Genomic DNA, 27,677 nt, shown 5'->3' with positions numbered 1-27,677 from the left:
TAGCACAAAAAGCAAGAATGAAGTTAGTTACTAAATAAGTCAAAATAGATATATCTCTTTAAATACGAAGTTATTGAAAACATTTTTATGTGATAAATAAAGGGTCTTACTGAAACACCCCAGTCAGGGCAGTCCACTTTCTTTGTTGTTTTTGGTGTTGCTACTGTCGAAGAGGTCAGGGTTGGGGTTGTAGTTGGCACTGTAGTTGTAGTTGGAGATGTGGTGGTAGATGGCTCTGTAGTTGTATTTGGGGATGTGGTAGGAGTTGTTGGATATGTGGTGGTAGTTGGAGTCGTAGTGGTAGTTGTAGTTGGGGATGTAGTGGTAGTTGGAGTCGTGGTAGAAGGTGGGGATGTGGTGGTAGTTGGCTCTGTAGTAGTGATTGGATATGTGGAGGTAGTTGGAGATATGGTGGTAGTTGGCTCTGTAGTAGTAGTTGGGGATATGGTGGTAGTTGTGGTTGCATATGTGGTGATAGTTGGATATGTGGTGGTAGTTGGCTCTGTTGTAGTAGTTGGAGATGTGGTGGTAGTTGTAGTTGTAGATGTGCTGGTAGAAGTAGTTGTAGTCGTGGTGGTAGTTGTAGTTGAAGATGTAGTGGAAGTTGGCAAAGTAGTTGTAGTTGGGGATATGGTGGTAGTAGTGGTTGGATATGTGGTGGTAGTTGGAGTTGTAGTGGTAGTTGGAGTTGGGGATGTCGTGGCAGTAGTTGGGGATATGGTGGTAGTTGACTCTGTAGTAGTAGTTGGAGATGTGGTGGTAGTTGTAATTGGAGATGTGGTGCTAGTGGTAGTTGGAGTCGTGGCAGTAGTTGGGGATGTGGTGGTCGTTGACTCTGTAGTAGTAGTTGGAGATGTGGTGGTAGTTGTAGTTGGAGATGTGGTGGTAGAAGTAGTTGGAGTCGTAGTGGTAGTTGTTGTTGGATATGTGGTGGTAGTTGTAGTCGTGGTGGTAGTTGTAGTTGGGGATGTAGTGGTAGTTGGAGTCGTGGTAGAAGTTGGAGATATGGTGGTAGTTGGCTCTGTAGTTGTAGTTGGAGATGTGGTGGTAGTTGTGGTTGGATATGTGGTGGTAGAAGTAGATGTAGTCGTGGTGGTAGTTGTAGTTGAAGATGTGGTGGAAGTTGGCAAAGTAGATGTAGTTGGGGATGTGGTGGTAGTTGTGGTTGGATATGTGGTGGTAGTTGGAATTGTAGTGGTAGTTGGAGTCGTGGCAGTAGTTGGATATGTGGTGGTAGTTGACTCTGTAGTAGTAGTTGGAGATGTGGTGGCAGTTGTAGTTGGAGATGTGGTGGTAGTGGTAATTGGAGTCGTGGTAGAAGTTGGGGATGTGGTGGTAGTTGGCTCTGTAGTAGTAGTTGGAGATGTGGTGGTAGTTGTGGTTGTAGATGTGCTGGTAGAAGTAGTTGTAGTGGTAGTTGTAGTTGGGGATATGGTGGTAGTTTGAGTCGTGGTAGTAGTTAGGGATGTGGTGGTAGTTGGAGTCGTGATAGTAGTTGGAGATATGGTGGTAGTTGGCTCTGTAGTTGTAGGTGGAGATGTGGTGGTAGTTGTGGTTGGATATGTGGTGGTAGTTGGAGTCATAGTGGTAGTTGTAGTTGGAGATGTGGTGGTCGTTGGCTCTGTAGTAGTAGTTGGAGATGTGGTGGTAGTTGTGGTTGGATATGTGGTGGTAGTTGGAGATGTAGTAGTAGTTGTAGATGTGGTGGTAGAAGTAGTTGGAGTCGTAGTGGTAGTTGTAGTTGGTGATGTGGTGGTAGTTGGAGTCATAGTGGTGGTTGCTGTTGGATATGTGGTGATAGCTGGAGTCATAGTGGTAGTTGTAGTTGTTGTCGTAGTGGTAGTTGGAGTCGTGGTGGTAGTTGTAGTTGTTGTGGTACTTGTAGTAGGGGATGTGGTGGTAGTTGTAGATGGAGTCGTTGTGGTAGTTGTAGTTGGAGATGTGGTGGAAGTTGGAGTCGTGATAGTAGTTGGGGATGTGGTGGTCGTTGGCTCTGTAGTAGTAGTTGGAGATGTGGTGGTAGTTGTGGCTGTAGATGTGCTGGTAGAAGTAGTTGTAGTCATGGTGGTAGTTGTAGTTGAAGATGTGGTGGAAGTTGGCAAAGTAGTTGTAGTTGGGGATGTGGTGGTAGTTGTGGTTGGATATGTGGTGGTAGTTGGAGTTGTAGTGGTAGTTGGAGTTGGGGATGTCGTGGCAGTAGTTGGGGATGTGGTGGCAGTTGGCTCTGTAGTAGTAGTTGGAGATGTGGTGGTAGTTGTAGTTGGAGATGTGGTGCTAGTGGTAGTTGGAGTCGTGGCAGTAGTTGGGGATGTGGTGGTAGTTGTAGTTGGAGATATGGTGGTAGTTGGCTCTGTAGTTGTAGGTGGAGATGTGGTGGTAGTTGTGGTTGGATATGTGGTGGTAGTTGGAGTCATAGTGGTAGTTGTAGTTGGAGATGTGGTGGTCGTTGGCTCTGTAGTAGTAGTTGGAGATGTGGTGGTAGTTGTGGTTGGATATGTGGTGGTAGTTGGAGATGTAGTAGTAGTTGTAGATGTGGTGGTAGAAGTAGTTGGAGTCGTAGTGGTAGTTGTAGTTGGTGATGTGGTGGTAGTTGGAGTCATAGTGGTGGTTGCTGTTGGATATGTGGTGATAGCTGGAGTCATAGTGGTAGTTGTAGTTGTTGTCGTAGTGGTAGTTGGAGTCGTGGTGGTAGTTGTAGTTGTTGTGGTACTTGTAGTAGGGGATGTGGTGGTAGTTGTAGATGGAGTCGTTGTGGTAGTTGTAGTTGGAGATGTGGTGGAAGTTGGAGTCGTGATAGTAGTTGGGGATGTGGTGGTCGTTGGCTCTGTAGTAGTAGTTGGAGATGTGGTGGTAGTTGTGGCTGTAGATGTGCTGGTAGAAGTAGTTGTAGTCATGGTGGTAGTTGTAGTTGAAGATGTGGTGGAAGTTGGCAAAGTAGTTGTAGTTGGGGATGTGGTGGTAGTTGTGGTTGGATATGTGGTGGTAGTTGGAGTTGTAGTGGTAGTTGGAGTTGGGGATGTCGTGGCAGTAGTTGGGGATATGGTGGTAGTTGGCTCTGTAGTTGTAGTTGGAGATGTGGTGGTAGTTGTGGTTGGATATGTGGTGGTAGAAGTAGATGTAGTCGTGGTGGTAGTTGTAGTTGAAGATGTGGTGGAAGTTGGCAAAATAGATGTAGTTGGGGATGTGGTGGTAGTTGTGGTTGGATATGTGGTGGTAGTTGGAATTGTAGTGGTAGTTGGAGTCGTGGCAGTAGTTGGGGATGTGGTGGTAGTTGACTCTGTAGTAGTAGTTGGAGATGTGGTGGTAGTTGTAGTTGGAGATGTGGTGCTAGTGGTAGTTGGAGTCGTGGTAGCAGTTGGGGATGTGGTGGTAGTTGTCTCTGTAGTAGAAGTTGGAGATGTGGTGGTAGTTGTGGTTGTAGATGTGCTGGTAGAAGTAGTTGTAGTGGTAGTTGTAGTTGGGGATATGGTGGTAGTTTGAGTCGTGGTAGTAGTTAGGGATGCGGTGGTACTTGGAGTCGTGATAGTAGTTGGAGATATGGTGGTAGTTGGCTCTGTAGTTGTAGGTGGAGATGTGGTCGTAGTTGTGGTTGGATATGTGGTGGTAGTTGGAGTAATAGTGGTAGTTGTAGTTGGAGATGTGGTGGTCGTTGGCTCTGTAGTAGTAGTTGGAGATGTGGTGGTAGTTGTGGTTGGATATGTGGTGGTAGTTGGAGATGTAGTAGTAGTTGTAGATGTGGTGGTAGAAGTAGTTGGAGTCGTAGTGGTAGTTGTAGTTGGATATGTGGTGGTAGCTGGAGTCGTGGTGGTAGTTGTAGTTGTTGTCGTAGTGGTAGTTGGAGTCGTGGTGGTAGTTGTAGTTGTTGTGGTACTTGTAGTAGGGGATGTGGTGGTAGTTGTAGATGGAGTCGTTGTGGTAGTTGTAGTTGGAGATGTGGTGGAAGTTGGAGTCGTGATAGTAGTTGGAGATGTGGTGGTAGTTGGCTCTGTAGTAGTAGTTGGAGATGTGGAGGTAGTTGTAGTTGGATATGTGGTGGCAGTTGGAATCGTAGTGGTAGTTGTAGTTGGGGATGTGGTGGTCGTTGGCTCTGTAGTAGTAGTTGGAGATGTGGTGGTAGTTGTGGCTGTAGATGTGCTGGTAGAAGTAGTTGTAGTCATGGTGGTAGTTGTAGTTGAAGATGTGGTGGAAGTTGGCAAAGTAGTTGTAGTTGGGGATGTGGTGGTAGTTGTGGTTGGATATGTGGTGGTAGTTGGAGTTGTAGTGGTAGTTGGAGTTGGGGATGTCGTGGCAGTAGTTGGGGATGTGGTGGTCGTTGACTCTGTAGTAGTAGTTGGAGATGTGGTGGTAGTTGTAGTTGGAGATGTGGTGGTAGAAGTAGTTGGAGTCGTAGTGGTAGTTGTAGTTGTAGTTGTAGTTGGGGATGTAGTGGTAGTTGGAGTCGTGGTAGAAGTTGGAGATATGGTGGTAGTTGGCTCTGTAGTTGTAGTTGGAGATGTGGTGGTAGTTGTGGTTGGATATGTGGTGGTAGAAGTAGATGTAGTCGTGGTGGTAGTTGTAGTTGAAGATGTGGTGGAAGTTGGCAAAGTAGATGTAGTTGGGGATGTGGTGGTAGTTGTGGTTGGATATGTGGTGGTAGTTGGAATTGTAGTGATAGTTGGAGTCGTGGCAGTAGTTGGGGATGTGGTGGTAGTTGACTCTGTAGTAGTAGTTGGAGATGTGGTGGTAGTTGTAGTTGGAGATGTGGTGCTAGTGGTAGTTGGAGTCGTGGTAGAAGTTGGGGATGTGGTGGTAGTTGTCTCTGTAGTAGTAGTTGGAGATGTGGTGGTAGTTGTGGTTGTAGATGTGCTGGTAGAAGTAGTTGTAGTGGTAGTTGTTGTTGGGGATATGGTGGTAGTTTGAGTCGTGGTAGTAGTTAGGGATGTGGTGGTAGTTGGAGTCGTGATAGTAGTTGGAGATATGGTGGTAGTTGGCTCTGTAGTTGTAGGTGGAGATGTGGTGGTAGTTGTGGTTGGATATGTGGTGGTAGTTGGAGTCATAGTGGTAGTTGTAGTTGGAGATGTGGTGGTCGTTGGCTCTGTAGTAGTAGTTGGAGATGTGGTGGTAGTAGTGGTTGGATATGTGGTGGTAGTTGGAGATGTAGTAGTAGTTGTAGATGTGGTGGTAGAAGTAGTTGGAGTCGTAGTGGTAGTTGTAGTTGGGGATGTGGTGGTAGAAGTAGTTGTAGTTGTAGTGGTAGTTGTTGTTGGATATGTGGTGGTAGTTGGAGTCATAGTGGTAGTTGCAGTTGTTGTCGTAGTGGTAGTTGGAGTCGTGGTGGTAGTTGTAGTTGTTGTGGTAATTGTAGTAGGGGATGTGGTGGTAGTTGTAGATGGAGTCGTTGTGGTAGTTGTAGTTGGAGATGTGGTGGTCGTTGGCTCTGTAGTACTAGTTGGAGATGTGGTGGTAGTTGTGGTTGGATATATGGTGGTAGTTGGAGATGTAGTAGTAGTTGTAGATGTGGTGGTAGAAGTAGTTGGAGTCGTAGTGGTAGTTGTAGTTGGGGATGTGGTGGTAGAAGTAGTTGTAGTTCTAGTGGTAGTTGTTGTTGGATATGTGGTGGTAGTTGGAGTCATAGTGGTAGTTGCAGTTGTTGTCGTAGTGGTAGTTGGAGTCGTGGTGGTAGTTGTAGTTGTTGTGGTAATTGTAGTAGGGGATGTGGTGGTAGTTGTAGATGGAGTCGTTGCGGTAGTTGTAGTTGGAGATGTGGTGGTAGTTGTAGTTGGAGATGTGGTGCTAGTGGTAGTTGGAGTCGTGGCAGTAGTTGGGGATGTGGTGGTAGTTGACTCTGTAGTAGTAGTTGGAGATGTGGTAGTAGTTGTAGTTGGAGATGTGGTGGTAGAAGTAGTTGGAGTCGTAGTGGTAGTTGTAGTTGGGGATATGGTGGTAGTTTGAGTCGTGGTAGTAGTTCGAGATATGGTGGTAGTTGGCTCTGTAGTTGTAGTTGGAGATGTGGTGGTAGTTGTGGTTGGATATGTGGTGGTAGTTGGAGTCGTAGTGGTAGTTGTAGTTGGATATGTGGTGGTAGTTGTAGTCGTGGTGGTAGTTGTAGTTGTAGTCATTGTGGTAGTTGTAGTTGGGGATGTGGTGGTAGTTGGAGTCGTGGTAGTAGTTGGAGATGTTGTCGTAGTGGTAGTTGGAGTCATTGTGGTAGTTGTAGTTGTTGTGGTAGTTGTAGCAGGGGATGTGGTGGTAGTAGTAGATGGAGTCGTTGTGGTAGTTGTAGTTGGAGATCTGGTGGTAGTTGGAGTTGGAGTCATGGTGGTAGTGGAGGTTGGAGTCACGGTGGTGGTTGGAGATGTAGTGGTAGTTTTAGTAGGAGACGTGGTTGTGGCTGAACATATCACATCACAACATTTTAATTTGATCTTGTAGTCAAAACACTTTTTTGGTGGTCTGATCTGGTGCTCTACTTTACATATTAAGCCAATGTCCTTTCGACAAGTAACAACTTGGCCAGTTTCAGCCACAAAGTCATTAAATGTTTTGTCAGGGTAATTTACTGCTCTACAGTCAATATCTTCAATATTGTTACATATTTGAAGACCAGTATCTGTGATGTTTTTGTATGTTTCCCAGTCACTTTTGTCCGTAGGATCATCCACATCATACCAGTCTGACCACTCACATTTGAATTCTGGAATGAAAGTAGTTGATGACATTGGAGTTGTACTTGTGATAGTTGGAGTCGTTGTGGTACTTGTAGTTGGAGTCACGGTAGTAGTTGTAGTTGGAGATGTGGTGCTAGTGGTAGTTGGAGTCGTGGCAGTATTTGGGGATGTGGTGGAAGTTGACTCTGTAGTAGTAGTTGGAGATGTGGTGGTAGTTGTAGTTGGAGATGTGGTGGTAGAAGTAGTTGGAGTCGTAGTGGTAGTTGTAGTTGGGGATATGGTGGTAGTTTGAGTCGTGGTAGTAGTTGGAGATATGGTGGTAGTTGGCTCTGTAGTTGGAGTTGGAGATGTGGTGGTAGTTGTAGTTGGAGATATGGTGGTAGTTTGAGTCGTGGTAGTAGTTGGAGATATGGTGGTAGTTGGCTCTGTAGTTGGAGTTGGAGATGTGGTGGTAGTTGTGGTTGGATATGTGGTGGTAGTTGGAGTCGTAGTAGTAGTTGTAGTTGGGGACATGGTGGTAGTTGGCTCTGTAGTAGTAGTTGGAGTCGTAGTGGTAGTTGTCGTTGGATATGTGGTAGTAGTTGGGGATGTGGTGGTCGTTGGCTCTGTAGTAGTAGTTGGAGATGTGGTGGTAGAAGTAGTTGGAGTCGTAGTGGTAGTTGTTGTTGGATATGTGGTGGTAGTTGGAGTCATAGTGGTAGTTGTAGTTTGGGATGTAGTGGTAGTTGGAGTCGTGGTAGCAGTTGGGGATGTGGTGGTAGTTGGCTCTGTAGTAGTAGTTGGAGATGTGGTAGTAGTTGTAGTTGGAGATGTGGTGGTAGAAGTAGTTGGAGTCGTAGTGGTAGTTGTAGTTGGGGATATGGTGGTAGTTTGAGTCGTGGTAGTAGTTGGAGATATGGTGGTAGTTGGCTCTGTAGTTGTAGTTGGAGATGTGGTGGTAGTTGTGGTTGGATATGTGGTGGTAGTTGGAATTGTAGTGGTAGTTGGAGTCGTGGCAGTAGTTGGATATGTGGTGGTAGTTGACTCTGTAGTAGTAGTTGGAGATGTGGTGGCAGTTGTAGTTGGAGATGTGGTGGTAGTGGTAATTGGAGTCGTGGTAGAAGTTGGGGATGTGGTGGTAGTTGGCTCTGTAGTAGTAGTTGGAGATGTGGTGGTAGTTGTGGTTGGATATGTGGTGGTAGTTGGAGTCGTAGTAGTAGTTGTAGTTGGGGACATGGTGGTAGTTGGCTCTGTAGTAGTAGTTGGAGTCGTAGTGGTAGTTGTCGTTGGATATGTGGTAGTAGTTGGGGATGTGGTGGTCGTTGGCTCTGTAGTAGTAGTTGGAGATGTGGTGGTAGAAGTAGTTGGAGTCGTAGTGGTAGTTGTTGTTGGATATGTGGTGGTAGTTGGAGTCATAGTGGTAGTTGTAGTTTGGGATGTAGTGGTAGTTGGAGTCGTGGTAGCAGTTGGGGATGTGGTGGTAGTTGGCTCTGTAGTAGTAGTTGGAGATGTGGTAGTAGTTGTAGTTGGAGATGTGGTGGTAGAAGTAGTTGGAGTCGTAGTGGTAGTTGTAGTTGGGGATATGGTGGTAGTTTGAGTCGTGGTAGTAGTTGGAGATATGGTGGTAGTTGGCTCTGTAGTTGTAGTTGGAGATGTGGTGGTAGTTGTGGTTGGATATGTGGTGGTAGTTGGAATTGTAGTGGTAGTTGGAGTCGTGGCAGTAGTTGGATATGTGGTGGTAGTTGACTCTGTAGTAGTAGTTGGAGATGTGGTGGCAGTTGTAGTTGGAGATGTGGTGGTAGTGGTAATTGGAGTCGTGGTAGAAGTTGGGGATGTGGTGGTAGTTGGCTCTGTAGTTGTAGTTGGAGATGTGGTGGTAGTTGTGGTTGGATATGTGGTGGTAGTTGGAGTCGTAGTTGTAGTTGTAGTTGGGGACATGGTGGTAGTTGGCTCTGTAGTAGTAGTTGGAGTCGTAGTGGTAGTTGTCGTTGGATATGTGGTAGTAGTTGGGGATGTGGTGGTCGTTGGCTCTGTAGTAGTAGTTGGAGATGTGGTGGTAGAAGTAGTTGGAGTCGTAGTGGTAGTTGTTGTTGGATATGTGGTGGTAGTTGGAGTCATAGTGGTAGTTGTAGTTTGGGATGTAGTGGTAGTTGGAGTCGTGGTAGCAGTTGGGGATGTGGTGGTAGTTGGCTCTGTAGTAGTAGTTGGAGATGTGGTAGTAGTTGTAGTTGGAGATGTGGTGGTAGAAGTAGTTGGAGTCGTAGTGGTAGGTGTAGTTGGGGATATGGTGGTAGTTTGAGTCGTGGTAGTAGTTGGAGATATGGTGGTAGTTGGCTCTGTAGTTGTAGTTGGAGATGTGGTGGTAGTTGTGGTTGGATATGTGGTGGTAGTTGGAGTCGTAGTGGTAGTTGTAGTTGGAGATGTGGTGGTAGTTGTAGTTGGGGATGTGGTGGTAGTTGGAGTCGTGGTAGTAGTTGGAGATGTTGTCGTAGTGGTAGTTGTAGTCATTGTGGTAGTTGTAGTTGGGGATGTGGTGGTAGTTGGATATGTAGTAGTAGTTGTAGATGTGGTGGTAGAAGTAGTTGGAGTTGTAGTGGTAGTTGTTGTTGGATATGTGGTGGTAGTTGGAGTCATAGTGGTAGTTGTAGTTTGGGATGTCGTGGTAGTTGGAGTCGTGGTAGCAGTTGGGGATGTGGTGGTAGTTGGCTCTGTAGTAGTAGTTGGAGATGTGGTAGTAGTTGTAGTTGGAGATGTGGTGGTAGAAGTAGTTGGAGTCGTAGTGGTAGTTGTAGTTGGGGATATGGTGGTAGTTTGAGTCGTGGTAGTAGTTGGAGATATGGTGGTAGTTGGCTCTGTAGTTGTAGTTGGAGATGTGGTGGTAGTTGTGGTTGGATATGTGGTGGTAGTTGGAGTCGTAGTGGTAGTTGTAGTTGGAGATGTGGTGGTAGTTGTAGTTGGGGATGTGGTGGTAGTTGGAGTCGTGGTAGTAGTTGGAGATGTTGTCGTAGTGGTAGTTGTAGTCATTGTGGTAGTTGTAGTTGGGGATGTGGTGGTAGTTGGATATGTAGTAGTAGTTGTAGATGTGGTGGTAGAAGTAGTTGGAGTCGTAGTGGTAGTTGTTGGATATGTGGTGGTAGTTGGAGTCATAGTGGTAGTTGTAGATTGGGATGTAGTGGTAGTTGGAGTCATGGTAGCAGTTGGGGACATGGTGGTAGTTGGCTCTGTAGTAGTAGTTGGAGTCGTAGTGGGAGTTGTGGTTGGATATGTGGTAGTAGTTGGGGATGTGGTGGTAGTTGGAGTCGTGATTGTAGTTGGAGATGTGGTGGAATTTGGCTCTGTAGTTGTAGTTGGGGATGTGGTGGTAGTTGGAGTCATGGTAGTAGTTGGGGATATGGTTGTAGTTGGCTCTGTAGTAGTAGTTGGAGATGTGGTGTTAGTTGTGGTTGGACATGTAGTGGTAGTTGGATATGTGGTGGTAGTTGGATATGTGGTGGCAGTTGTAGATTTGGTGGTAGTTTTAGTTGTAGATGTGGTGGTAGAAGTAGTTGGAGTCGTAGTGGTCGTTGTAGTTGGGGATGTGGTGGTAGTTGGAGTCTTGGTAGTAGTTGGAGATGTTGTGGTAGTGGTAGTTGGAGTCGTGGTGGTAGTTGTAGTTGGATATGTGGTGGTAGATATAGTTTGAGTTGTAGTGGTAGTTGTAGTTGAAGATCTGGTGGTAGTTGGAGTATAGGTCATGGTGGTAGTGGTAGTTGTAGTCGTGGTGGTGGTTGGAGATGTAGTGGTAGTTTTAGTAGGAGACGTTGTTGTGGTTGAACATATCACATCGCAACATTTTAATTTGATCTTGTAGTCAAAACACTTTTTTGGTGGTCTGATCTGGTCCTCTACTTTACATATTAAACCAATGTCCTTTCGACAAGTAACAACTTGGCCAGTTTCAGCCACAAAGTCATTAAATGTTTTGTCAGGGTAATTTACTGCTCTACAGTCAATATCTTCAATATTGTTACATATTTGAAGACCAGTATCTGTGATGTTTTTGTATGTTTCCCAGTCACTCTTGTCCGTAGGATCATCCACATCATACCAGTCTGACCACTCACATTTGAATTCTGGAATGCAAGTAGTCAGTGACATTGTGGTTGTACTTTTCGTAGTCGTTGTGGTACTTGTAGTTGTAGTTGTTGTAGTAGGAGGTGTAGTTGTGGAAGTTGGCTGTGTCATTGTAGTTGTGGTCGTGGGAGGAGTAGGTGTATTTGGCTCTGGACATACATCCACACATGTTTGGTTTTCCTCATCAAATATGGGCTTATCTTCTGGACATACAGGATAACAGCCTGTAAAAAAATCACATAATAAAACCTTATTCAACATTTCTGAATGGCACATTTATCTGATGTAATGTCATACAAACTAACATGACTTAACCTCCTACCTTCCAGGGTGGGTATCGGATTGAAACATACGCCTTCTGGATTCAGGCAGGTGTTGTAGCATGGACGGTGGCAAGGGTTATAGTGCCATATGCATTCCGTTGGGCCGTTATAGTAATCACAATAGACAGCTAGGAAGAGAGGATAAAAATTATGTTATTTATTTAGACAATTAAAATGTTAATTGAAATATGTGAAATTTCTATGTGTAATGTGAATGTAAACTCCACTTTATACCATCTCCAGTGATGGGAATAACGGCGTTACAAGTAACGGTGTTACTAACGGCGTTACTTTTTCAGTAACGAGTAATCTAACTAATTACTATTCTTATCGTTACAACGCCGTTACAGTTTCTAACAAGAAAATGCGGTCCGTTACTATTTTTCAACAAACAGACGGTTGAAGCTGTGTTCAGCTCACCGCATCTTATATTAGTTGCACGGAAGTAGCTGACTACGTAAGTAATCTGGACGCTACAGCTTTAAGCAGCTTCGCGCGCTCCCGCGGATGGTAATCACGATCACTGTCTAGCACAACACCTGGAGCTAAGGGGGCAAAACAATCACATGAGTGCTGCTGTTTGACTGAGGAAGAATAAAGTAGTCGTGGTAAGCCAATCACATGACCACTTAAAGACAAAGCAACAAGGTGATATATACCAGTTTTTAAACTGTGTTGATAGGCCACGTAAAACCACAGTCATGATAAACAATATATAGGCGTGTTTTTCCTGAATAGTTTCTCCACGTTTACTGTCTAAGGACAGCGCTAGCAAGCACTCTCTGCTTATGCAGACATAAGCATAAGCAGAGAGTAACAAAAACAACAAAAAAACAGGGGAAGTTTTAGGAGTGACGGCGAGAGAGAGCGAGAGAGAGAGAGAGAGAGAGAGAGAGAGAGAGCAGAAAAAGAGAGAGAGCGAGTTTTGAGAGATTTGTGACGTTTAGCGTGTTTAGAGTGTGTAGTTACTGTGTTGTTTTGTGTAGTTAGTGTGTAGTGTTGTGGATAGTTTTGTGTTGTGTGTCAGAACAATGAGGCAACTAATGTCTCCAGGTAGAAAAAGGAGTGATACACCTGCTGCTGTCAGACCTGCAGGTATCAGGCTGTGATGTTCTCCTTTATAGTGGACAGAAATATTTGGAGGGGCACAAATAATTTGTGTGGCATCTTATTGAATGTAGAACAGCTGATTGTTCTGTAAATAGTTTGAAATGGTTATTTAAAAAATCAAGGTAAAAGGTAAATGGATGCAAATAATGTTGTTGTTTGCAAAACTTGTGCATATGATTTTAAAATTGACAATTTATATTTGTATTTAAAGTTATGAAATATGATTCATTAAACATGTTTGGTTGTTACAGTATAAAATATCACTTTTTCTACTCTGATTTTATGTTTTTTGTCTGATTTTAGATCAATTGTGTTAATACAGTATGTCAAAACATAACTGTAAATTCAGACACGTGAGGTTGTGCTGAAAAGAATGATACCAAACAAGGCAAAATAAATCATTTTTAAGGTGAACTGTGGAGGGAAAATCAAAAGTAGTTAAAAATGGCCATGTTTTTTTTAAAGTAATGTAATAGTTACTTTTCAAGTAATTAATTACTTTTAGAATATTGTAACTCAGTTACTAACTCAGTTACTTTTTTGAAGAAGTAACTAGTAACTATAATTAATTACTTTTTCAAAGTAACTTGCCCAACACTGACCATCTCACATTACAATGTTATAAGCTGATTGAAAGAAATACTTAGTTTAAGTATATTATGGAAATTCTTCAGACTTTTCATGATGGAGCACATTAAGTGATAAAAAAAAGATGGGATTGAGATTAATTATAACTGACCCTCATTATATTATAGATGGAGTTTATATTGAACTAATGGTGTTCCATATGCAAATCTAACACATTGATTAAAATATTGTCTGCAATATATTGGATCTGTGTTTACATCTATAGTGTATTTACTTATTCTGAATTCAAATATGTGGGATGTATTTTACTTTTTCCACATATTATTTTGTTGCAATTATTATTAACCAGAAAATGATAATACCTACACCCAATATTCTAGTATGAAAACGTGTTTTTAGAAAGAAATGTTGCTTTTAACAATCAAAAACTAAAATATCATGATTAGAAAAAAATATAGTGAGGTGAATCCTGTTGTTTTCATAATCCTTTTTTTTTAAAAAACAAGCTCTTCCTCTATTGCTTGCCAAGTGCTTGTTCATTGTGAATGTATCAAGATTGACTCATTTAGACAGGAGCAAATGGAAAATGAAAGGCCATTTTGGACATGAGAGTGGCCCCCTCACACTTTTCTCCTACAAAAATAATTGCTAATAATGGGTTATTCTTCTGTTGCATGAGACAGAAGAGAAAATCTGCTTTAATGTCAAACAGTACAACAAATGAAAGCATGGGTTATATACAGTATGCTCTGTAAGACTATAAGCCATGCTATGATATAATCTTTAACTTTTATTTTTACATACAAAAACCTTTTTGTTATCTAAGAACGATCCCTCTATAACTGTATATCCTTTTCCATAGAGTAGAACTCTGGAACAATCACTTTGCTACATCCATTGTCTTTTGCAATTAAACACATAATCAGCTTTTTTAATGATCCAAAAAACCATATATTACATGCATTTATTTATAAAGATCAACACAGTATAATTCCAAATTAGTGATTCAGCTGCATATCTGCAATCTCACTGATAGATGTCACTAAATCCCATACACTAATTAATTAATGGTCTGCATATGTTTTTAAAATGAGAGATTTCAGTTTCAGATGTTTTATAAACTTACAAAAACGGGTGTCCAGTTTGGATGTTATTGGTTATTGAGCATAGCTTGACACAGAAAAAGTTAAGCTTATTAATTAATAACAATATAAAAAATATAAAAAATGAAGGGGGTTTATTTCCTGAGCAGACTGATGCATAACACAGACATTTCTGTAGTTGTTAACACTATGCTCACAAGAATTTAAGGCCTCAAAGAGAAAGTCAGGTGTCAGAAAAAGTTGGAAAATTGAATAAAAAAATATGTTACTTACGACAGATCTCTGGAGTTCTCCATGCAACGCAAACATCATGCTCATTGCAAGCCTGAGCATAAACTGCAACTGCTGTGCAGAAACATTCACAGTCTCCCCCAGTGTCGCAGGCACATGAGTCTTTCACACAGTTTTCATAAAAAGGAATGGGGCTAACCTGTCCAGTGGTGCAAATTTGATGATGATTTTTTTAGCAAAGTGTTTCATAATTACATGAAATGGAATCCTACAAATTGGCATTACCTTTCTGTGGCATTCTTTAAATGTTTCTCCAATTATGATGCTACACATCATTTTTGCCCACTTATGTCGACTGGGGGTTACTGCACAAGGATCAATGTTCTCCTCCGCATCTGGACAGGAGCTAGAAACTTTCCAGCTGTTTGCAAATTCGAGTAGATTGCTCACCACCAGCTGACCCTGGGTGGTGTAGTCATTCTGTCCATCACCATCAAAATTTCCACACAGGCCACACACCTCTCCCTGTATAGTCATACAAAAGAGTCAATCGAACAATGTGTGATGTTGATAAATATAATATAGATATTTACATTTACCATACATTTCATTAATATATTAGGCTCCTTTAAGAAGTTTTTTTTCTATTTTAAAAGTGATTCTTTGTATTTTTTCAGTATGTGGTATTGCAAACAAGAAGTTTGTGGTGAGACAAAAGGGGTATACTGCATTTAATATATCAAATATCAAACACTTTAGAGTAAGAATTTAATGTAACAGTCACTGTGACTCACAAAGTGTGTTGGTTCCAGCAGAATCCGAACAGCTGTTTTGCGATCCCACATCACTGCCACACCGATGACAGATTCTATAACCACATACAAGCCAACCTTCCTTATTCTGTACTTGATCAGAGGCCCATGTCCCAGATCATCCTCTTCAAATCTTCCCCTTGATAGTTTGATTTCCATTCTCTGTAATGAAGGAAATTAAATTTATCTTGGTTCAATTAAAATGCTAAAAATATATTTATTTAGATTTACTGTTGTTGGCATGAGAAAAGTGTTTGTATCTGATCTTACCCCCAGTTGAATTCTGACTTTTTTAGAGCAGGTGGTGCCCGTAGATCCACAAGGTACATTTTCAATGATAACTCCAAAGTTGTCGTGCACTGTTTCATTGCCACAGTTGTTCTGTAAAAAAACAAAAACAAAACAACAACAACAAATTGTTAAACTTAATGTTTTTTATAGCTAAGGTAGATGATAACCGGATCAATATTATGCACTTACGCATTATATATTGACTAACTGCCTTTGAATCTTTATGTAATGAATTTTGGAGTCACAGTGTAGGTAATTCTTAATCACATCTGGAATCTTTACAAAAGACTTTCCTGATTCCTGATCCTGATATTATTTAAAAATATATGGCATATTCTTGCAATTTCACCCAAGAGTTGTAAGCAAGAAATTGTATTTGGTGAACAAAAGATACAGTGTGAATGGCATGTGTCTGTTTTTTGTAACTATGGAAATTAGAGTTACATGACAGACTTTACTCTTAATTGTTCAATGTTCATTTTTATGAGAAACATTGGACAAGGGTATGACTAGGTGAATTCAGGTGACAGTTGTTCTCCAGATGATTTTGGCATACATTATTTACCTTTACAGCAATATAGCCACACTGTCCTTGAAATGCATATTTTTTCTGATCAAATGTAGTGTAGTGACCACTTCCATAAATAATGCAAGTTCCTGGACATTTTTTCTCTGTGCATGTCCATTTTCCACTTTGGCAGGTACTAAATGTATCAAGAAAAGTAAATACAATACAATTTTAATACTGTGAAAAAAACATGCCATATATGTCAAATACTGTTTATTAATCTACAGTAATTCATTAGAAAATAAAACAAGGTCCTACCAGGTGTTGCACTGGTTAGGTATTCGTGTTCCAGAGACATAGAGATGGCCTTCATGTTTGCATGGACAGTCACTTTCTTTCACACAGAAACCTTTACCATCATCAAGGAGGCCACTGGGACACCGACAACCAGATTCACACTCTGTGGCATCCTGGGAGGATAGAAAGACCACATTGATAAAAAATAAAATAAAAAATTTCAGACACTGTTAAAAATTGTCATACAAAACTGTCTACTACTGAGTGTATGCGTATAAGATTAAATAATATATAATAGATTCTGTTTTGGCGACTGAGAGGTCAGCTAAAGCACAGCATCAAAAACAACTCACACAATCATCATTGTCCAGATTTAAACAAGTTTGAACACACTGCACTCCAACAACTCCTGCGCTTGCAGTGGAGCAGTTGAAGTATTCTTTAGGAGAAGCGCAAGCTGTAGAAACTGTAGGGGAAAAAGAAAAATTGCTTTAATATACTGTATATTGTTTTAACAAAATGCTTGCATTGAAGAAAAAAGAAGAAAAAAAACTGACTTGACATGCGGGTTCTCCCAGAATGGCAATGAAGAACTCCATTAGTGCATACACTAGAAAAAGGGACCAAAATATAAAAGTGCAACACAAAAATCCAAGTTTGTGTTAATCCATCATACTACATGTATTACAGTCATGCTTAATCCTTAATTTAGGTTTTTTCATTTGAAATCCTGAAGTGACTCACCAGCGCTCGTTGTTGATGGTGATGGACTTGCCTGACTTAACATAGACTTCATTATGGTAACAGGGACAATTTGCCACTGGGACACAGATGCCATTGTCATCTAGGTAGTGACCCTCAGTGCAGGAACAGCCATCCACAGGCAAGAAATCAGAGGTGCAGCTCTGCTGCTTTAAGCTCAAAGATCTGCAAGTCAGCTGGCATCTCTGATGTTTGTAAGAGAAGGTCTGAGATTCTGGGCAGTTCTTGGTGTATTTGTCTGTTTTACAAAAAATATGACAGTGATTACTTCATAGTTTTGGACTAACTAATAAAAGAGAACATGCTCATCAAACTTCATTACTGAGCTGTTTCAGATACCCTTACCGCACACATTCTCTCTCCAGTCTGTCAAGAACACTCCCTTTGATGCACAAGCTCTGGCATAGGAGGAGAAAACAGCACACAGGCAGTCCTCGCTCTTCTCACAGTTACAGCTAGCATAAATACATCGCTGTAGAAAACATTGAACACATTTTTAATGTATTACAGTCCCACCGTATTTAGTTAAAGACACACAGAGAGGTTTTGTTGTACCTTGTAGTAAATCTCAGGATCCACCACAGAATGGCACTCTGCAAAGGTACTATTTGGCTGCCGTAGTAAGCTGCACCAGTGATTGGCATACTTTTCTACAAGTAGATGAGTAAAAATTTAATTTCTTGTTTATATTTCTTGCTTGTTCAAATATCTCCAAAAAGTTGATTCTGTTCATCTGGACGTAGCGTTTTGTGGGAGAAACGTTTCGTCACTCATCCAGTGACTTCTTCAGTCTCAGCTGACTGCAGATTTCCCCAATCTTATAAACAGTACATTTGCATAATGGCTGAAACCAGCCCACTGAAGGAACAATGGGCTGGGAGGTCAGTTCCTTAATCTTAATTATGCAAATTCTCATGACCATTGATCAACAACCACTGACCAAAACCCACTGATCAAAGACCACTGATCAATGGCCATGAGTACCATTCACAGAGAGTTGGGGAATGGCTGCAATCACAGCATTGTAAGATGGCGAAAGATGTACCCTTAGGCCCCCTCCTCGATTCAGAGATGGTCTTTCCCTTTTCACGTAAATGGCCTCCTTGACTCAACGCTCAAACCAGCGTTCCTCCCTGTCCAAGATGTGTACATCCTCATCCTTGAAAGAGTGTCCACTGGCCTGTAGGTGTGAATAGACTGCAGAGTCCTGGCCTGACGAGGTAGCTCTTCTGTGTTGTGCCAAATGCTTCGCCAGAGGTTGTTTGGTTTCCCCGATGTATAAATCCTGGCAATCCTCCTGGCACTTAACAGCGTACACTATGTTACTCTGTTTGTGTGGGGCGACCCGATCCTTGGGGTGGACCAGTTTTTGGCGCAGCGTGTTTTGGGGTTTAAAAGCCACAGAGACCCGGTGTTTAGAAAAAATGCGTCTCAACTGCTCCGATACTCCTGACACATACGGGATCACTATAGGTTTTCGCTTGGGCAGCGGTTGTCCTTCTCTCCTGGATCGGCTGGAGCTTTCTTTAGGTGTCTTTCCAGCTTTGACAAAAGTCCAGCTGGGATAACCACATTTACTCAGGGCCTTCTTGATGTGCCGTTCTTCTGCCTCCCTGGCCGCTGTGTCAGTGGGGATGGTGTTCGCTCTGTGTTGTAGCGTCCTAATGACACCCAGTTTGTGCTCCAGTGGATGATGAGAGACAAACCTTAAATACTGATCCGTATGCACAGGTTTACGGTACACGTCAGCTTTTAGATGTCCCCCATTACTGATGGAAATCTCACAGTCTAAGAAGGCTAACCTGCCACTTTTCATATCCTCCCTGGTGAATTTGATGTGTCGGTCCACCGAGTTAATGTGATCCGTGAATTGTGGTACGTCCTGAGATTTGATTTTTACCCAGGTGTCATCCACATATCTGAACCAATGGCTTGGTGGTGTTCCAGGGTAGGATAGCAAAGCCCTCTTTTCCACTTCTTCCATGTACAAATTGGCCACGATGGGTGAAACTGGAGAGCCCATGGCACACCCATGTTTCTGCCTGTAGAACTGACCCTTGTATGTGAAGTAGGTGGAATGAAGACACAGTTACAAAAGCAAACACACTTGGTCGATGCTGAGAGTGGTCCTGTTGCTGAGGTTGGTGTCATCCTGTAATCTCTTACGGACTACCTCCAACGCTTCCGTGACTGGGATGCAAGTGAAGAGAGATGTAACGTCGTACGAGGCCATGGTTTCATCTGCCTCCATAATGACATCTCTCACCTTCTCAACAAAATCCAGAGTGTTCTGGATGTAGTGTTCAGACCTGCCTACCAATGGGTTGAGGATCGAAGCCAGAGACTTGGAGATGTTATAGGTGACAGAGTTGATCATGCAGACAATCGGTCTTAAAGGTGCACCCTGTTTATGTATTTTTGGTAAACCATACAGACTTGGTGTAGACTCCCCTGGGTATAGCCTGTGGTATGAGGTCCAGTCAATAGCCTTGTCTTGTTCTAACTGCTTCAGACAGTCTATCACCCTCTTCCTGTAGCCACTTCCTGGGTCTCGTTTCAGGGGCTCATAAGTATTTTCATCACTGAGTAGTGACAAAATTTTCTCATGATAGTCTTTCTGGTTTAGCAATACTGTGCACCTACCCTTGTCTGCCGGAAGGATGATAATGTTGTTGTCATCACTAAGTGATGTGAGTGCCTTCCTCTCCTCCATGGTGATGTTGGATGCTGGGGGCTTTGCATTGCTGAGACAGGCCGAAACTTTCGTCCATAGTTGCTCTGCTTCCACTTCTGCAATATTGTTGTTACAAATTGCTGTTTCTGTGGCTGTGATCAGCTCCACTAGCGGGATTTGTCTCTGTGTGACAGCAAAATTCAGCCCTTTAGCAAGGATGTTTTTCTCTGTTTGGGTGAGCTGTCTGTCAGACAAATTCTTCTTTACATCTTTCGCCATCTTACAATGCTGTGATTGCAGCCATTCCCCAACTCTCTGTGAATGGTACTCATGGCCATTGATCAGTGGTCTTTGATCAGTGGGTTTTGGTCAGTGGTTGTTGATCAATGGTCATGAGAATTTGCATAATTAAGATTAAGGAACTGACCTCCCAGCCCATTGTTCCTTCAGTGGGCTGGTTTCAGCCATTATGCAAATGTACTGTTTATAAGATTGGGGAAATCTGCAGTCAGCTGAGACTGAAGAAGTCACTTGGATGAGTGACGAAACGTTTCTCCCACAAAACGCTACGTCCAGATGAACAGAATCAACTTTTTGGAGATTTACTTTTCTGGATGATTGAGAATGCATCAAGACCTTGTTCAAATATGTTGCATTTAGAACCTGGAAAATCAGTTTCAAGCAAATGATAGCAATTAAAGAAATAAACTTCCATCCATCCATCCATCCATCCATCCATCCATCCATCCATTCTCTTCCATTTATACTTGTCAGGGTCGCGGGGGGGCTGTAGCCTATCCCAGCCGTCTTATGGCAAGAAGCAGGGTATACCCTGGACACGTTGCCAGTCTGTCACAAGGCTAACACATAGAGACAGACAACCATTCGCTCTCACATTGGCACCTATGGGCAATTTAGAATTACTAATTATCCTAACTCCACTAAAAAAATAAGTGGAGTTAAGAAGAAAATAAACTTTGACAATAAAATAAGAAATAAGAAATAAAACTTGATGGACCAACGAAAACTTTCCAGTTTACCATTTTCCACGCTGAAAGAACAAGGGTCATCGAGTCTTTCTTCTCTGTCTTGGCATATATGGCTAGCCTTCCAGGAGTTACTAAAAGCTGCTGCGTTTCCCTCCACAATTCCCTGACGAGTGTTCATGTCATCAGACAGGACCATGTTGTAGTTCCCACATAACCCTAAAAATACAGATTTTTAATGAAGAAATGATCATGAAATACAAATTAAATAAATGTATGAAACCAAATAATTTTTAATGGCTTGCTTGTTGGGTGGTATTCAGAGTGGGACAATCCTGAGATCATCCTAGGTCACATAAAACAAAATTTCTCTGTTATGTTCTGTGGCTACTTCAGTGTCTGCTTTCAAGGTTCAAGGTTCAAGGTTCTTTATCCGTCACATGCATAGTTATACAAGTATAACACACAGTGAAATGTAACCGTAGACTATAAAACTAGAGGATTTAGAGGAATGTAAACCAGAGCAAAAATAAGTAAAAAACTAAAAAGGTGCATAGTCGGAGCAGAGCAGTCAGGAAGGCGTCTGGACGTGGCCGCGCTGAACCTTCCAGATAACCTTCTCATTTTGGCATACCAGTTAGCTGCCCACACCATCTTAGCTGGTTCCTTTTCATCTGAAGAAGCTAACACTCTACTACGAGTGCCCTCATTATTTCTAAATTTCTCGCCGTAACTCTAAGAGTGAGGCCATTTATTTCACCCTTTTAGCCAAAACTAGTTTTAAAGCACATCCCTAATCATCCAGCATCGAAAAAAAGTATTTAAAGTGTTTAACTTTTTAAGAAAAACATATTATCACTGAAGTCAATATAATCTGCTGGTGTTTAATTTGTTTAAGCTGCAAATGGCAAAGGTTGTTTCGAAATACACAGATACATCAAAATTACTATAATCATCTTCAACAGACAACATTCTTTAAGTCTTGCAGTAAATAGTTATTTAATAAATGCATATTAGTCCTCATGATATAATGATTTAAGACTAATGTAAAACTTACCACGTGTCTTTTCCTTGTAGCTCTGCTCCAGGCTGACATAAACTTGCATGAGGGGCACATGTTGGATCTGAATTTGCAAACCAAAACTGGTCTGGAGGATGATGTGAAAGGACGAAGCATGGAATATACTGATATCCGCTGTGAATAAAGAGAAACACAAAAATCAGTTTGGCTAACCTCTTACGTCTCAGCATAAATGAAAGTAACATCTTAAATCGAAAGTTCCTTATTTTCTGACCAACCTGAGAAGTACGGCAAATTGATACTCTGCATATTCTGCTTTACTGTGCCATCAGCAGTGAATGTTAACACCTGAATAAAAACAGAATTGATCATTAGGGTGTTGCAGCTGTCAGTATCTATTTAAAGCATGAGCCCAGTATTGAACTCACATTGTTTCTGTCATTGTTCAGCAGGATTTTGATGGTCTTCAGACAAGTGTCATACTCTTCGTGTGTACATGGTACCAGTTGGACCAGGATGGTAAACTTAGGGCTTGCATCATCCTGGAATATACATAATGTGAGAACAAGTACACAAATTAGCCTAATCCATTATTTTTACCTTACATGTGCCCAACACAGTATTGTCTAAAATTTGACTGTACAAAGCTAAGGCTCATTTACCTTTCTTTTCACCTTGGCCAGGGTGTAGTAACAGTCTCCGTGGAAGGTGAAGTCTTTCCCATCAAAGGTGGTTACATGTGAACCTTCTTCAACCGCACATGTAGAAGGTGTTGAAAGACTTTCACAAGCCCATCTACCCTCAAAACACGTGCTGAAAAACAAACAAATTCATTAAGATATCAAAATATATGAACACATTGTAAAAAATTACATCCTGGTAGCATTATGAACATTACCATTCCTCTCGCTCCTGTCTGTAAACTTCACCAGATTCATAGATTTTTCCATGCTTGCACTGGCATTCAGACTGAGCAATACACCCCCTCATGGAAATGTCATCGAACACGGTTCCTGAAACATAAAGTTGGCATTTGATGACAAAGTCCCATGAAAAGGGAAGTTTTAACAGGTGTGTAGAAAGAAATTTGACATGAGCGCTAACCAGGAGGACAGAAGCAGCCGTCCATTTTGTGGTCTTCACAGAATGAGCTTGTGTTTTGATGCGTGCAGGTATCCACACAAGGGGATCCACTCTCTTCATAAACCATGTTGAATGGGCAATGTTTGGCTGCGAAGGAAGTAGGAATTTACTCAAAGTGTTTAAACATCAACTTGTTGAAGTTTTTCATTTGCGTGTTAGAACAGCAGATTTTTTTGTTTACTTATTTTACTTCTGACATTTCCCAAATTTTGATATATATTTCAGTGTTTCGATACTCTCTCTACCCCTTAATATATAAAATACAAAAATAAAAGCCAAACAGAAAGAGAAAACAAAATTTTACCACAGAACTCAGAAGTCCTCCAGTTGGGAGGCTCCCCTCCTGCATGGGAACACTGTCGAGAGAACTCAGAGAGTGTGCTGCAGACACAAAAGTCATCTGAATGGTTGGTACAGCCACACATGTCCTGCACACAGGCCTGAATGTAAGGCTCAGGGTCAATCAGTTTGGTGCAGGAGCTCCAGGTTTCTGCATGCAGCATCTCTTCACACGTGTTTTGCTAAAAGACAGTAAACACGTGCACAATTATTTAATACAAATAAAAACCATCAGATCTCTTTCGTTAAACCTGGCTAAAGTAGGTAACAAAACTCACAAACTCTTTGCATGACTCTGGCACATTCATAGCTTTCTGTGACACATCTTCCTCTTCATATGGGTCCTCACAATCATCATTTGGACGATGGACTTTATGTATGTTGCCAAACTCAATGGGGCTGATTTTCCGACCTTTTGCATACAATTATATTAGTAGGGACACGCAATAGCCAGCATATTGAAGATTTTAAAAATAATAAATGATGAACAGCTTTTACCATCAAGGAGGAACTCATTGTAAACTGGAACACCGTTAAAATCTCCACAAAGTCCACAAGTGTAGTTAGTGTAATCATTATCAATTTCCACCTTAAACACGGAGTAAAGGTTAGAAAAAGTTTTAGAAACCAGACATGACATGTTTTAGATATAAAAATATATAATATGACAAAATAAAATTAAATGAATGCATCAAAGTTGCCACATATAAGGACTTTACATGTACACAAGGACAATAGTAACTAATGTAACTATTGTTGTAGTGAACCAGGTAGTCGGCAATTCTGGAGGTTGGGCTGTTAATCATTAATAAATGAAATGTGTTACAAAAAAACCCTATTGGATCTGTCTGTTTTAAGGATTTACCATGACTGCATCATCAAGGTTCCACATGACAATGATGCCAACTTTGGACTGGAGCTTGATGTAGACTGCATTTCTTTCCACTTGTACTCCGGCCTGGTAATGTGGAAGTTTGACGCTGAAGAAAGAAGAAAGATAATATCTTTTTAACAATTATAATTCATTTATATCTATAATTAACATTATATAAGAAGCATCTCTGTACTGAATTAAGTCTTTTGCGTTATAAATCACTCTGTGTACTTCAAATGTTCACTTAAATTGCCATACTTAAAAGTACTGTCTGGAAGTCTGGGTTAATGTAAAAAAAACTTAAATTCAGTCATTATCTAAACTTCAGGAAAAAGCAACCAGGATCATTATTCAAGCTGGATTCAGCGACCACACTAACATTTTATTTTTGGAGTCAACAAATCTTTAAATTCACGGACCTCATAAAATATAAATCTGCACAGAAAATATAAATAAAGCCAGATATGTTATCAAGAAAATGACAGACAATGTTTTTGGAGAGAGAAGGGTATTATAACTTTTTTTTTTTTTTTTTTTGCCTGTCCCGTTTGGTTCTTTTGCCATCAGAATTATTGTCTAAAGGCGAAGAAAGATGCCCAATGGATTTACTTTACCAAATGGACCATCCCAGCCTTGCTGTAATGGTCTATTTGATTCAACTTTTATTGTTTATTTTCACTTGTTAAATACGGGACAGACTTGACTGGGGAAAAGAAAGGGGAGAAAGAAAGGGAAAGAAAAACAGCGGGGAAGAGGGACGGGGATAAAGGGCAAAAATCAAAAACCAACAAAATAAGCAGACAAAAAATACATATATCAATCACCTGGATCACCTGTTGAGAAAGAAAAAAGAGAAAACAAGCAGAAGAAAAAAAAGAGCAACATAATAAACAACATCACGATCATCTATGGGAATATAACAGTAAATACTAAATATTAAACATTATTGTGCAGCACGTAAGATTGACAGCGCACAGTGTGCTTTGAGGTAGGAGCCAAAAAGGGTGTAGTTTGTGTGTGTGAGCACCCGTGTGTACACCTGTGAGCATGAACGCGCTTGTTTTTAAAAGGTTCCTTCATGTAATGATCTGCTAGAGGGTGTGGGGAGCCACAGCCCAGTCCTCCAGGGCATGAAGCAGGTATGGAGGAGATCAAAACTCCAGACATCCAGAGGCCCCCAGAAAACAAGAGACCAAGGAAGACCAACAGAGGGGCAGCCACACCACTATCCCAGAAAGAGCTGAGGAGAGCCCCAGATGAGGGGTCACTCAGCAGCTGCGGAGCAGAAGCCAGGGGGGGTTGCAGTGACGTGCCCGTGAGCTCCGCCGGCAGCCAGCTGTGCCAGAGTGACCGAGCCCCAGGCCGAGAGGCCGAGGGTACACCACCCCCGAAGTGGCCCGAGCGAGCCCCAGACCCCGACAAGCAGCCACCAAGGAGTGAGCCGGTGGGTACCCGGACGCCCACCCCCGGACACAAAGAACCACCAACGCACCGATATCTGAGGGTGTCTGCCACTGGCAGGGGAAGTGGTGGGGGGATTATAACTTGAGGGGAAAGTTAAATTTGAAGACTCAAACGAACAACAGTGTGGGAACAGTTTTACAGTGGAACTACAGCAATGTTCAAGCATTATTCAGTTCAAACAAATTTTTTGAAACCTGCTTTGGAAGAATGTGAAATTCATGAAATTGATGACTGATAATATATATAATGATGTTATTTTAATGTGGTTGTTTTTGAGTGTATACAAGTGCTGAGGGGATGTGTGGGTAATGATGAACATGGTGAATCAATCAATCAATCAATGAATCAATGAATCAGAGATTATTAAGCATGTGGATATTTCTTCCTACTACATTTCAGACTTGATGATTTAGTGGTTAATTCATGTCATTAGGAATGTGTGTATATATTGGTTTTATATATCTGAGATAAAAGATTATCATAGTCATCATAATTATATCAGAGTTGCTTTTTTTTTTTTTTACTTACGGCAGGTCGTTCACAGTGACCACATCCTTGCTGAGGTGAAATGCAAAATCGCTGATGGTGACCACCACATAACTGACTGTCGGGTTTCCATCGATTTCCTTTCTCTTCATGTGCACAGAGAACTCCGGGAAGGTGTCATGGCAGTCGGAGACCAGGTTGTATTCACACATGCCAGGAAACTGGTACACATCACCATCGAACGTCTTGAAGTGCTCCCTGCCCCATGTGCTACAGATGCTGCTCACATGGTTGCGGACTGGAAAAACATTCACATAAATAAAAGCTGAATACTGGTAGAAGTATTATAAATGTTGTGTTCATATATGCATTATTGAAGCAGAAAAATCTATTTAAATAATCGAGGTTTAAAAGCAGACCATAATTATTTGAGCCTTACCCAGTCCAGCTTGGATCTCAGTGACATGGGCTATAGTCAAAGCAAGGAAACACAACCCCACCGAACTCCCCCTCATTGTTGCCACTGTGGACTTGCTGTTCCCTGAGTGGGTAATGTAGAGAGTGGTTCTTGACAACCTTTTATACTGAGATTGGACTCTTTTTTCCCCCTCACACCTTCTTTCTGAGTAAGACATGAAGATTTATTGCCATTCGTGGAAAACATGTGCTGGATGGCTGTCCAACGCCCTTCACAATTCCCTTATAACTTATTATTACATCCTTCCTCTTGATTGAACAAGTATGTTTGCACTTCAGTTAAATATCTTCATTTCAAGACAGCAGAGGCAGCAATGAAACAGTTTTATTGACAGCATGCTCCTCTGTTCTAAATCTATTGTTTCATAAGAACCCAATAATTATAATTTATTAAAAATAGAAATGAAAAGGGGAAAATGAGACACTGGGATGTAAGATTTCTTACAAACCTGCCAAGAAAGTAATGCTATCATGAGTGACTATGACCATGCAGGTATCACCTAACATAATCTGAAACCTACGTGAGCTGCTTTAATCAAAGCTTATGCCAACTTGTCTACCATCTGCTTTACATTTGATAAGATCATTGACAAACATCCTGCAATACTCGGGAGCGTATTCATATCAAGGCTTTCATATTCTACTCAAAAGCCATTAAGCAGCAGGATTTGATTCCTTTAGCTTTATCTCTAGCATCTCATTCTTGGGAATGTTGCAAATTCACAAGCAGAAAGGAGCTTCAAACTGAGGAAAGAAAAGTCTCAATTTGATCGGGTGTGTTTTACACATTACATACACAATTGGCCAATGCACATCTTTAACTAATTTTCACCAGTGTACTCATATATCCCTGCAGGGCTGCATTCTCAGCCCCCTACTGTATGCCCTATACATCTATGACTGAACACCAACTCAACCAATGTCACTGCTGAGTATACCTATGTCACCACCATCGTTGCGCTCATCTCTGATGAAGATGAGACAGCGTACAGGGTGGAGGTAGAGAATTGATCCCATTGGTGCTCAGAAAATAAACTGAAACTGAAGCTCCTTAAAACTAAATAACTTATTAAATATTAGTACTTTACGTTTGGGACCCGAAATACCAACGCCCCGGTAAAGAAAGCCCAGCAGTGGCCACACTTTCTGACCTGAAGCTGCTGTTGGCCTTCTACTGCTCCTCAGTGGAGAGCGTTCAAACACTATCCCCCCCAACTTTATTTTATTTTATTTTATTTTGTTCTATATGTCAAAATATTACAATGTTTTAAATGTTTCTTTCCTAACAAAGCCACTCTGTCAGACCTGGAAGATTATTATTATTTGTCTATCAATAGTGATATGAGGCAATGTGTTTGGCAGCCTTGAAAATGTTTAGAATATCTGCTCTGAAAATGCCCAGGGGTGCAGCGATCACACCTCTACAGCAAAAAAAAAAAAAAAAAAGGT

General features: G+C 41.6%; 1 protein-coding gene across 1 annotated transcript in view; it reads right to left on the bottom strand.

Annotated features, from left to right (window-relative positions):
- LOC134631814 (mucin-2-like) overlaps positions 1-26,266 on the bottom strand; it is a 35,947-nt gene extending 9,681 nt beyond the window's left edge. Inside the window, exons 1-27 of the mRNA XM_063480369.1 lie at positions 26,191-26,266; positions 25,794-26,049; positions 23,793-23,907; positions 23,426-23,516; positions 23,206-23,339; positions 22,893-23,109; positions 22,550-22,675; positions 22,344-22,458; positions 22,108-22,258; positions 21,874-21,987; positions 21,724-21,793; positions 21,482-21,619; positions 20,479-20,643; positions 17,320-17,414; positions 17,110-17,236; positions 16,747-17,002; positions 16,560-16,612; positions 16,356-16,459; positions 16,024-16,175; positions 15,763-15,901; positions 15,177-15,287; positions 14,889-15,068; positions 14,380-14,619; positions 14,137-14,293; positions 11,062-11,190; positions 3,700-10,963; positions 111-3,516 (exon numbers count right to left, since the gene is read on the bottom strand). Of these exons, the coding sequence (XP_063336439.1) occupies positions 111-3,516; positions 3,700-10,963; positions 11,062-11,190; positions 14,137-14,293; positions 14,380-14,619; positions 14,889-15,068; positions 15,177-15,287; positions 15,763-15,901; positions 16,024-16,175; positions 16,356-16,459; positions 16,560-16,612; positions 16,747-17,002; positions 17,110-17,236; positions 17,320-17,414; positions 20,479-20,643; positions 21,482-21,619; positions 21,724-21,793; positions 21,874-21,987; positions 22,108-22,258; positions 22,344-22,458; positions 22,550-22,675; positions 22,893-23,109; positions 23,206-23,339; positions 23,426-23,516; positions 23,793-23,907; positions 25,794-26,049; positions 26,191-26,266 (14,181 nt within the window). The remainder of the gene's footprint in view (positions 1-110; positions 3,517-3,699; positions 10,964-11,061; positions 11,191-14,136; positions 14,294-14,379; positions 14,620-14,888; positions 15,069-15,176; positions 15,288-15,762; positions 15,902-16,023; positions 16,176-16,355; positions 16,460-16,559; positions 16,613-16,746; positions 17,003-17,109; positions 17,237-17,319; positions 17,415-20,478; positions 20,644-21,481; positions 21,620-21,723; positions 21,794-21,873; positions 21,988-22,107; positions 22,259-22,343; positions 22,459-22,549; positions 22,676-22,892; positions 23,110-23,205; positions 23,340-23,425; positions 23,517-23,792; positions 23,908-25,793; positions 26,050-26,190) is intronic.
- Positions 26,267-27,677: the final 1,411 nt, after the last annotated feature.

This window comes from Pelmatolapia mariae, linkage group LG7 (genome assembly GCF_036321145.2).
Source record: "Pelmatolapia mariae isolate MD_Pm_ZW linkage group LG7, Pm_UMD_F_2, whole genome shotgun sequence".
In the NCBI taxonomy this organism is placed as follows: domain Eukaryota; kingdom Metazoa; phylum Chordata; class Actinopteri; order Cichliformes; family Cichlidae; genus Pelmatolapia; species Pelmatolapia mariae.
The sequence above is the reverse complement of the archived record's forward strand: the minus strand, read 5'-3'. Positions and strand labels throughout refer to the sequence as shown.